At 38.1% G+C, this 10,529-nt stretch overlaps 1 protein-coding gene across 4 annotated transcripts; it reads right to left on the reverse strand.

The window, feature by feature from the left end:
* Positions 1-1,824: 1,824 nt before the first annotated feature.
* Positions 1,825-10,212, reverse strand: LOC110866367. Of its 4 annotated transcripts, XM_022115532.2 has the most exons (5): positions 10,088-10,212; positions 9,568-9,621; positions 6,860-8,003; positions 2,640-2,693; positions 1,825-2,136 (listed from the first exon to the last, which is right to left on the reverse strand). In XM_022115532.2, exons 3-5 carry the CDS (start codon positions 8,001-8,003, stop codon positions 2,120-2,122), a joined length of 1,215 nt encoding a protein of 404 aa, XP_021971224.1. In that variant the 5' UTR covers positions 9,568-9,621; positions 10,088-10,212; the 3' UTR covers positions 1,825-2,119. The 4 variants fall into 4 exon arrangements, 1 of the variants encoding a protein (XP_021971224.1); XR_002551373.2 differs by lacking the exon at positions 6,860-8,003 and having other exon boundaries at positions 2,119-2,136; XR_002551372.2 differs by lacking the exons at positions 6,860-8,003; positions 9,568-9,621; positions 10,088-10,212 and adding an exon at positions 3,160-3,290 and having other exon boundaries at positions 2,102-2,136.
* Between the last annotated feature and the right edge of the window lie 317 nt (positions 10,213-10,529).

The following is a 10,529-nucleotide window of genomic DNA, read 5'->3' on the forward strand; positions in this document are numbered from 1 at the left end:
GAATGTTTCTTGTCTACACTCACTATTATGTGTGAGATAGAATCAACTAGATCGACACTCAACAACATGGCATTCATAATTTTGCCATAAGTGATTTGCACACATCTATTGTTATTCATTAGGAGATGTATATTTAGGATGCTCTCCCAAATGAAGGTAAAATCTCCATATAGATCTAACAATAATCAAGTGGTAGACGCATCTACTTATAAATCTCGCAAGATTTATTAAAGATATACAATAACATATAGTACTTTTACTTTCATATGTTAGAATTCACACTTGTGAATTTTTCAACGACTTCTAATGAAGTATGCGACATGAATGTCGTTAGTGTATTTCATCTCAATACACTCACTACGTTCTTTCATTACTCATTCATGATGTGGTTATACATTTGATGTTTAGTCTTTGACTTTTAGTCAATGTAACAACTCTCAAGTTGTTTATATCCAAGTATTTTCATGTGCTATCCGTTTAAAATCATATTCTTTTAAACAATGTATAACCGACGTTATAATTATTTTCCACAAAAATAATTTATACGTCACAACCATTAGTGATTTATTTCTTTGTAAAAAATTGCATGTGTTATCCGAAGATATTGAACACAAAACAATAAAATACATTGGAAACTAAATCATAAGTGGCAATCACTTTTGGAAATTTAAACGGAAGCATAGACAATATGTAGACATCAAATAGCAAAGTGCTTTTATCTTCAACACTTTATAATCTGACCGAAATCTTCTCAACAATATCGTCCCATGGCATGTCTTGAGGTACTCCCTCAATAAGACTCCATGCACTTGTAAGTACAAGTTCCCCATTTCGTGTTTAAACTTTAAACTTGGACAATTATGCTCAAAACAACACCAAGTTGTTACAAATACTACATTTAAGTAGTAAACTTGAACGATTAAATTTGTTCACAACAACACCAAGTTGTTTTTCACCAAATAACATTTTCTAACACGCATGTTAGAAAAAAAAACGTTATAACAAGCACATTATAGAATCGAACGTTTACATAAAACGTTTTCCAAAGATATAGTCTATAAAATAAACCATTTCTCATCATCTTTAATGCTCACATAGGCAACTAAATGTTTACATAAAACATATCTGTTCATTATGAACAATCTCTAACCTCGTATTCGTGATACACATTTTCTAACACACATGTTAGAAAATTTAAGTCATTTTATATATACAAAACTGACCAAATTAGAGCATCAAATGTCATCAATAAAACTCATCAAATTTCATCATTAAAACTCTACCCAAGAGTTTCATCATATTAAGAGTTAAGAGTCTCAATAATTATAGACTTAAACTCTAATAAAGTCATCAAATGTCATCATTAAAACTCTACTCAAGAGTTTCACATATGAAGAGTTAAGAGTCTCAATAATTATATATTTAAACTCTAATAAAACTCATCAAATGTCACCATTAAAACTCTACTCAAGAGTTTCACTATATGAAGAGTTTAATTAGTAATTAAAATTTCACTCACATTGATTTAGAAATCACAAATTAAAGTTGGTGATGAATCCCACACAACTACACTATCACTTTATAGTGATTTAATTCTTGAAGTCAATCAAACATCAACTTCAATGTATGACCTTTTATTTCTAAATCATACAAAGCATTAAAATCAATGCTTTAACAAATTACTTATATAAAATGTTTACATAAAACATTTCAAAGCATTTGTATTTTAACCATTTTTTAACAATCATGTTAAAATGACAGAAATTCTAACGCGCACGTGTTACGCCCCAATCCTACTATTAATTACGTACAAATAAGTAGGGAAATATTTTTGAAAATTTCGACATGACCTATTCGTTTAACATTATAAACCACCTGTTTTACAACCCAAGCTTAAAACATTAAACATCTTTGACAAAATCCCAAAACGAACAAACAAGTCCACATTAGTCACGACATGATTTCCATCTACCAAATTTTTACCCTACGACAAAGATGACAACATACTAACTAGACTCGATTACATAAGACCAAGACTTAGACCATTCAAAAGGGACTTAACAACGGAAGCGAGAAGCGGGCGTAAACCATGTGTGCACATTCCAAGTCGTCCAATCACCTAAGTCGAGGATTTACCTACATTAAACACCAAACATTAAAAAGTTAGTATAGGCGCTTAATTAGTCCACAATACCAACATGGTAATTACAATCATCTATATACGTCCGTTTCTTATACGCATTCGATTACCCATCTAGTGAGTGTGGCATACAATCTCATAATGAGATTTAAGCATTCCGCATTCGACCCGATAACATCGGGTTAATTACTTTTAGCTTAAGAATCCTTCGCTCTATCCATTCAATGGATTGAACCTTATGCATACGGTTATTTGCTTGCGTGACCACCCATTCTAGTCGGATGGTTTCATATCCTTAATTGACCTAGTTGCAAAGAACCGGTCGTTTTGCATAACTTAGCATTGTCCGTTTTTAGCTTAAACGAATCCACAAGGGATTACCATTCATTATTAACACTTCTATAATTAAACATAGAATGATTCTTATATCAAGGGTTATTCATTATAATTGCAAACGATCAATAAAAAGAAGTAAACTTTCGTATGTAACGGATCATACCTCGATCTTGTGAACCTTCCGTTTTCTTAGCACTTGAGCCTTCTTCCTTCACGCCTATACAAATACATAATTTCATTCTTTTAGTACCCCGATTTCATTTCGTCATTTCCTCTATATTACACATAATTGTTCTTTCAAGCATTTCATCAAACACCTTGTGTGCGTTACACTAAATAAGCATAATGTACAATTATTTGAAGCATAGTTTACTAATTCAACTATATATCATCATTATTCAACCAATTTTCTTAAAATTCTTTATTCTACATCAAATTGTCTAGCATTCAAGTAATTCAAACAAGATCGTACAACAAGAATACATGAATTCATAATTACTATGATACTTGTTAACCATGACACAATTTCACCAAGTGGGTTTTCTTTCAATTAACTAAAATTAAGCATGGTTCCTACACTAGGGAGTGCTCTTATCATCTAAACAAGACAAATCATATCATAATTTCATGATTGGGTCAAAACCCTAGTTCTACAATTCACCAATTCCAGAAATTCGACTTACCACTTGATTGGATATGGGTAACTGATCGAAATTCTACCACATGCAATTGATAATCATCGATTTTCCTTTGTCAATTTGGTGAATTTGGTGAGAACAAGGGTGAGCCCTTGTTTTTCTTGTTCCTGGTCGATCCACACACGTACAGTGTGTGGGTTTTGTGGGTTTTCCCCTAATTAACCCCCACTTATTAATATTTACCTATTACCCCCTTATGTCTTGTTACATGTGCAACTATTAACCTTAAAATCCCCTTTTTAGTATCACATTTCCATTTACCTTAAATCATATTATGTTTATTATTATATATCATGTTTTTCATTTTTTGGGGTGTTACAAGTCTACCCCCCTTAAAAGAGGTTTCGTCCCCGAAACCTGGACATAACAATCTTAAACGTGTACATACCAAAAAGAAATGGATAGTGCCTCCTCATTTCATCTTCCGCTTCCCATGTGAGTTCTGACCCCTTTCGGTGTTGCCATTGTACCAACACTTGTCGGATGGCTTTGTTGCGGAGCTTCTTTACCTTGACATCTTTAATGGCTATTGGTCTTTCGACATAATTCAACCCCTCGTCTAACTCGATGTCATCGAGAGGTACTAACGCGGTTTCATCCGCAAGGCACTTTCTCAATTGAGACACGTGGAAGGTATTGTGAATTCCGTCTAGAGTAGGCGGTAATTCTAATCGATATGCAACCCTTCCGACACGAGCCAAGATTTTAAACGGCCCAATATACCGAGGTCCTAATTTACCCCGTTTACGAAAACGGATTATGCCTTTCCATGGCGACACCTTCAACAGTACAAAATCTCCAACTTGAAATTCAATAGGACGCTTTCTCTTGTCTCCATAAGCTTTTTGCCGATCCTGGGCTGCTTTCAAACGAGCTCTAATCAATTCAATCTTTTCATTTGTCAGTGCTATTAAATCACTTGGCGCGAGCTCCCTTTGCCCTACTTCACCCCAACATACAGGAGTTCTACATTTCCTTCCATATAGTAATTCGTACGGCGCCATTTGAATGCCACTGTGGTAACTATTGTTATAAGAAAATTCCACCAGTGGCAAATGGTCATCCCAATTTCCCCCAAAATCTAAGGCACACGCCCTCAACATATCAATAAGTGTTTGAATAGTTCTTTCTGACTGGCCGTCAGTTTGAGGGTGGTAGGCGGTACTTATGTGCAATCTCGTTCCCACGCTTTCGTGAAATCTTTGCCAGTAACGAGAGGTAAATCTAGTGTCACGATCCGAGATGATTGACACAGGCACCCCATGTCGAGACACGACCTCGTTCATGTAGATTTCCGCCATTTTCTCGGAAGAATAAGCTTCTTTAATGGGTAGAAAGTGGGCGCTTTTCGTAAGTCGATCTACGATTACCCATATTGTATCATACCCCTTTTTCGTTCTTGGAAGCTTGGTTACTAAATCCATCGTTAGTTCTTCCCATTTCCACAACGGTATCCCCAATGGTTGTGATTCTCCGTAAGGCTTTTGGTGTTCTGCCTTCACTTGAGAACACGTTAAGCATTTTGCGACGTACTTGACGATATCGCGTTTCATGCCCGGCCACCAATAGTTGGTTTTTAAGTCTTGATACATCTTTGTAGCCCCAGGGTGGACCGAATATCGTGACTTATGTGCTTCATCGAGTAGTGCGGCTTTGACTTCACAAAATCGGGGTATCCAAATTCGGCCGAATCGCGTCTTGAGTCCGGTCGAATTTTCTTCTAATTTATCAATAACGCCTTTTAACCTTTCTTTCCTTAAGTCTTCTGCTCCAAGAGACTTTCTTTGAGATTCCCGTATCGTTTCCAGTAGTCGTGGCGTAACTACCATCTTCATGGACTTTACACGGAGAGGAGACGGATACTCTTTTCGGCTTAACGCATCGGCTACCACATTTGCTTTCCCCGGATGATAGAGGATGTCACAATCATAATCCTTGATAAGTTCTAGCCATCTTCGTTGCCTCATATTCAAATCTTTCTGTTCAAAGAAATACTTGAGGCTCTTATGATCCGAGTAAATTGTACATCTCGCACCGTATAGGTAGTGTCTCCAAATCTTTAAGGCGAACACTACTGCTGCCAATTCCAGATCGTGTGTTGGGTAATTCACCTCGTGAGGCTTTAGTTGCCGCGACGCATAAGCAATAACCTTTCCCCTTTGCATCAAAACACAACCTAACCCCTGATGGGAAGCATCTGAATAGACAACCAAATCTTCAGTTCCATCTGGCAATGTCAGGACCGGAGGACTCGACAATTTCTCCTTTAATATACGAAAAGCCTCTTCCTGTTCCTCACCCCACACAAATTTTTCTTTCTTTCTCGTCATTCTGGTTAGGGGTAGAGCTATCTTCGAGAAATCCTGTATAAACCGCCTATAATACCCCGCGAGACCTAGGAAACTCCTTATCTCAGTCGGACTTTTCGGGGAAACCCATTTCATTACAGCATCAATCTTTGATGGGTCCACTAAAACACCTTCCGCATTAATCACGTGGCCTAAAAACTGCACTTCCCTGAGCCAGAAGGCGCATTTTGAAAATTTTGCGTAAAGTTTCTCCTTGCGGAGAATTTCAAGTACTTCACGCAAATGCCTTGCATGCTCAGCTTTGCTTCGCGAGTAGACTAGGATATCATCTATGAACACTATTACCGATTTGTCTAGCATGGGTCGGCACACCCGGTTCATAAGATCCATAAACGCAGCCGGCGCGTTCGTCAATCCGAATGACATGACTAGAAATTCATAGTGCCCATAACGGGTTCTAAATGCAGTCTTTGGAATGTCCTCTTCCCGTACTCTGACTTGATGGTATCCCGAACGCAGGTCTATCTTGGAGAACCAGCTCGCTCCTTGTAATTGATCAAAAAGGTCATCAATTCTAGGTAAAGGGTAGCGGTTCTTTATGGTCAGTTTGTTTAATTCTCTATAGTCGATGCACATGCGCATCGACCCGTCTTTCTTTTTAACAAAAAGGACGGGTGCTCCCCAAGGCGACACACTCGGGCGTATGAAACCCTTATCTAGAAGATCTTGCAACTGTGTCATTAATTCTCGCATCTCAGTGGGGGCAAGTCTATAGGGAGCCTTCGCAACTGGCTTCGCGCCCGGATTTAATTCGATGCGAAACTCTATCTCCCTTTCGGGAGGGAGTCCCGGCAGTTCTTCCGGAAATACCTCCGGAAATTCGTTCACGACCTCAACGTCTTCAAGCTTCGGGAGGGTTTGTCGGGCATCTCCTACATAAGCTAAGTATGCTCTACTCCCATTAAGTACATACTTATAAGCTTGGACCAAGGTGCACAACTTGGTTTCCACGTTTCTCTCTCCTTGAATACTTAATTGTTTTCCACTTGGAGCTTGGATAACCATCACTTTAGTTTCACAGTTAATCTCCGCATGGTGTCGCGCCAACCAATCCATCCCCACGATCATTTTAAATTCCCCCAAAACCATGGGTATTAGGTCGATGTCAAATTCTTCATCTTCTATAATGAATTTACAATTTCTACAAACCTCATGTAACATATACATCTTGCTATCGGCTATCTCTACTTCTAAAGGCACTGGCATTCGTTCAATCTTAAAGGACGGATGTTGTATAATTTCATTCGAAATAAATGACATAGTAGCTCCAGTATCGAATAGAACATAAACCGGTATGGAGTTTAGTAAAAAGATACCTGAAATCACATTCGGGTGAGACTTGGCCTCTTCGGATGTAATTTGGAACATTCTACCCTTGGCCTTAGAACCTTCTTGTTTCTTATCTTCCTTCTTCGACTCTTGCTGGAGTTTCGGGCACTCAGATTTGATGTGCCCTTTTTCGAAACAGTTAAAGCAAGTTTTTGGGCTATTCGGACATTGATAAGATGAGTGTCCTTCCTTACCGCATTTGTAACATCCTTTCTTGCCTAACAAACATTCCCCCGTATGAAGTTTCCCACAAGTCTTGCACGGCGTGATTCCACTCTTCGACTTATCCTTTCTTCCTTGCTCTTGATACTTCCCCTTTTTGGTCGGGGTCGAATTTCCACCTTTTTCATTGGGTCTCTTTTCTCCACGCTCTTCTTGCCTCTTGATCTCGATTTCTCTATCTCGCGCTAGGTTGATGAGCTCATCAAGAGTCTCACACTTCGAGGGAGTGATGAACTCCCTAAATTCTGCCTTTAACACGCCATAAAAGCGGTTAATCTTCATCCTTTCAGTTTGCACAAACTCTCCACAAAACTTCATCTTATCCAAGAAGGTGTTTGATATCTCATTTATCGTCTCGTTCTTCTGTCGGAGGCGTAAGAAATCCTCTTGAATCTTATCAACGGCGGACTGGGGGCAGTGATATTTCATGAAAGGATCCTTAAACTCTTGCCAGGTCATCGTTTGGAGCCTTTCTTCACCTATCTCTTTACTGTGTGCATCCCACCAATCTTTTGCCTGAAAAGTGAGTTGGCCGGTGGCGAACATCACCTTATCTTCGTTATCACAACGACTTCGAATGAACACTGCTTCTATATTTGAAATCCATCTTTGGCATGCGATCGGGTCAATTTTACCATCATACGTTGCCGGATTGCACGCCATAAAGTCTTTATACGTGCATCGTCGTTCCTTACCTTTACTTTTAGACCCCTCAATTAGCTCTTTCAATTCTTCGATCTTACTGGTCATCATAGCATCCACAACCCCCAGAACTCGGCTTTCTACCTCTTGAGTCAACCGTGGAAGATTTGCTTGCATAACCCCTTCCGCTACTTCCGTAACTTTGTTCTCGAACGCTTCTTGTCTAGCCACATCGTCATTATCATTAACGTTGCTTGCATCAGCCATCTATATAATAGCATATCTTGTTTAATACAATTCACAAACTTTCGGTATATATATTGTTCATTAATTATCATTTACTTATTCCATTCCATGTCATTTGGTTCCTTTCCTTCGATTCTTACGAATCCATTCTCGTTGTGATTGCTAATTGCGATTACATACACTTGTTAAATCTACTATAGACGCTACGTAACCATGAAATAAGCTTTCGGACAAACCGGTAACGCAAAGCATGAAAAACAAAACAAATTCAGCATTTCGGCATTTCATAAGCCGTCGGCGACGGCTATGTACCCGTCGGCGACGGGCTTGGATGATGGCCGTCGGACACCTTTTACCCGTCGGCAGGTAGTTTGGGCGTCGGACAGAATGATGCCGTCGGCGACGGGGGTTAACCCGTCGGCGACGGGCTTCCTTTTTGCAAAACGCAGCAGTTCTTTGTTTTATTATTTTGGCCCTTTCTCGAGTCCATTTTCCAGCTGCGTTTGTCTCGAGACCCCTTATTCTACCCCAACATTATTTTATAGCATACATAGCTTATAACATTAACCGCGAATAAGTTATACATTCTTATACTAAACAAATATTTAAAACTTTACCTCGTTGACGATCTCGGAACGAGCACACCTTCGCGAGAGCCATTGGTTTGAGTTCAAGCGCTATTATTCCAGCTCGAATCCCTCAAACCTAGGCTCTGATACCAACTTGTTATGCCCCAATCCTACTATTAATTACGTACAAATAAGTAGGGAAATATTTTTGAAAATTTCGACATGACCTATTCGTTTAACATTATAAACCACCTGTTTTACAACCCAAGCTTAAAACATTAAACATCTTTGACAAAATCCCAAAACGAACAAACAAGTCCACATTAGTCACGACATGATTTCCATCTACCAAATTTTTACCCTACGACAAAGATGACAACATACTAACTAGACTCGATTACATAAGACCAAGACTTAGACCATTCAAAAGGGACTTAACAACGGAAGCGAGAAGCGGGCGTAAACCATGTGTGCACATTCCAAGTCGTCCAATCACCTAAGTCGAGGATTTACCTACATTAAACACCAAACATTAAAAAGTTAGTATAGGCGCTTAATTAGTCCACAATACCAACATGGTAATTACAATCATCTATATACGTCCGTTTCTTATACGCATTCGATTACCCATCTAGTGAGTGTGGCATACAATCTCATAATGAGATTTAAGCATTCCGCATTCGACCCGATAACATCGGGTTAATTACTTTTAGCTTAAGAATCCTTCGCTCTATCCATTCAATGGATTGAACCTTATGCATACGGTTATTTGCTTGCGTGACCACCCATTCTAGTCGGATGGTTTCATATCCTTAATTGACCTAGTTGCAAAGAACCGGTCGTTTTGCATAACTTAGCATTGTCCGTTTTTAGCTTAAACGAATCCACAAGGGATTACCATTCATTATTAACACTTCTATAATTAAACATAGAATGATTCTTATATCAAGGGTTATTCATTATAATTGCAAACGATCAATAAAAAGAAGTAAACTTTCGTATGTAACGGATCATACCTCGATCTTGTGAACCTTCCGTTTTCTTAGCACTTGAGCCTTCTTCCTTCACGCCTATACAAATACATAATTTCATTCTTTTAGTACCCCGATTTCATTTCGTCATTTCCTCTATATTACACATAATTGTTCTTTCAAGCATTTCATCAAACACCTTGTGTGCGTTACACTAAATAAGCATAATGTACAATTATTTGAAGCATAGTTTACTAATTCAACTATATATCATCATTATTCAACCAATTTTCTTAAAATTCTTTATTCTACATCAAATTGTCTAGCATTCAAGTAATTCAAACAAGATCGTACAACAAGAATACATGAATTCATAATTACTATGATACTTGTTAACCATGACACAATTTCACCAAGTGGGTTTTCTTTCAATTAACTAAAATTAAGCATGGTTCCTACACTAGGGAGTGCTCTTATCATCTAAACAAGACAAATCATATCATAATTTCATGATTGGGTCAAAACCCTAGTTCTACAATTCACCAATTCCAGAAATTCGACTTACCACTTGATTGGATATGGGTAACTGATCGAAATTCTACCACATGCAATTGATAATCATCGATTTTCCTTTGTCAATTTGGTGAATTTGGTGAGAACAAGGGTGAGCCCTTGTTTTTCTTGTTCCTGGTCGATCCACACACGTACAGTGTGTGGGTTTTGTGGGTTTTCCCCTAATTAACCCCCACTTATTAATATTTACCTATTACCCCCTTATGTCTTGTTACATGTGCAACTATTAACCTTAAAATCCCCTTTTTAGTATCACATTTCCATTTACCTTAAATCATATTATGTTTATTATTATATATCATGTTTTTCATTTTTTGGGGTGTTACAGCACGTTAGAAATATTAACATTTCCACAAAATGTTAATTCGACTTGCTAAAAACACATATATGGTTCAAATAAATAAGTCATTTCTTGTCACACCCCGACCACGTAG

The sequence above is a fragment of the Helianthus annuus genome, chromosome 7, assembly GCF_002127325.2.
Source record: "Helianthus annuus cultivar XRQ/B chromosome 7, HanXRQr2.0-SUNRISE, whole genome shotgun sequence".
Classification (NCBI taxonomy): domain Eukaryota; kingdom Viridiplantae; phylum Streptophyta; class Magnoliopsida; order Asterales; family Asteraceae; genus Helianthus; species Helianthus annuus.

Coding starts and splice junctions, on each gene's coding strand:
- LOC110866367 (XM_022115532.2), bottom strand. CDS start 8,003: ATGGCTGATGCAAGCAACGTTAATGATAATGACGATGTGGCTAGACAA. Junction 2,694..6,859: donor TCACCCGAATGTGATTTCAG/GTATCTTTTTAC, acceptor GTATTTGTATAG/GCGTGAAGGAAGAAGGCTCA.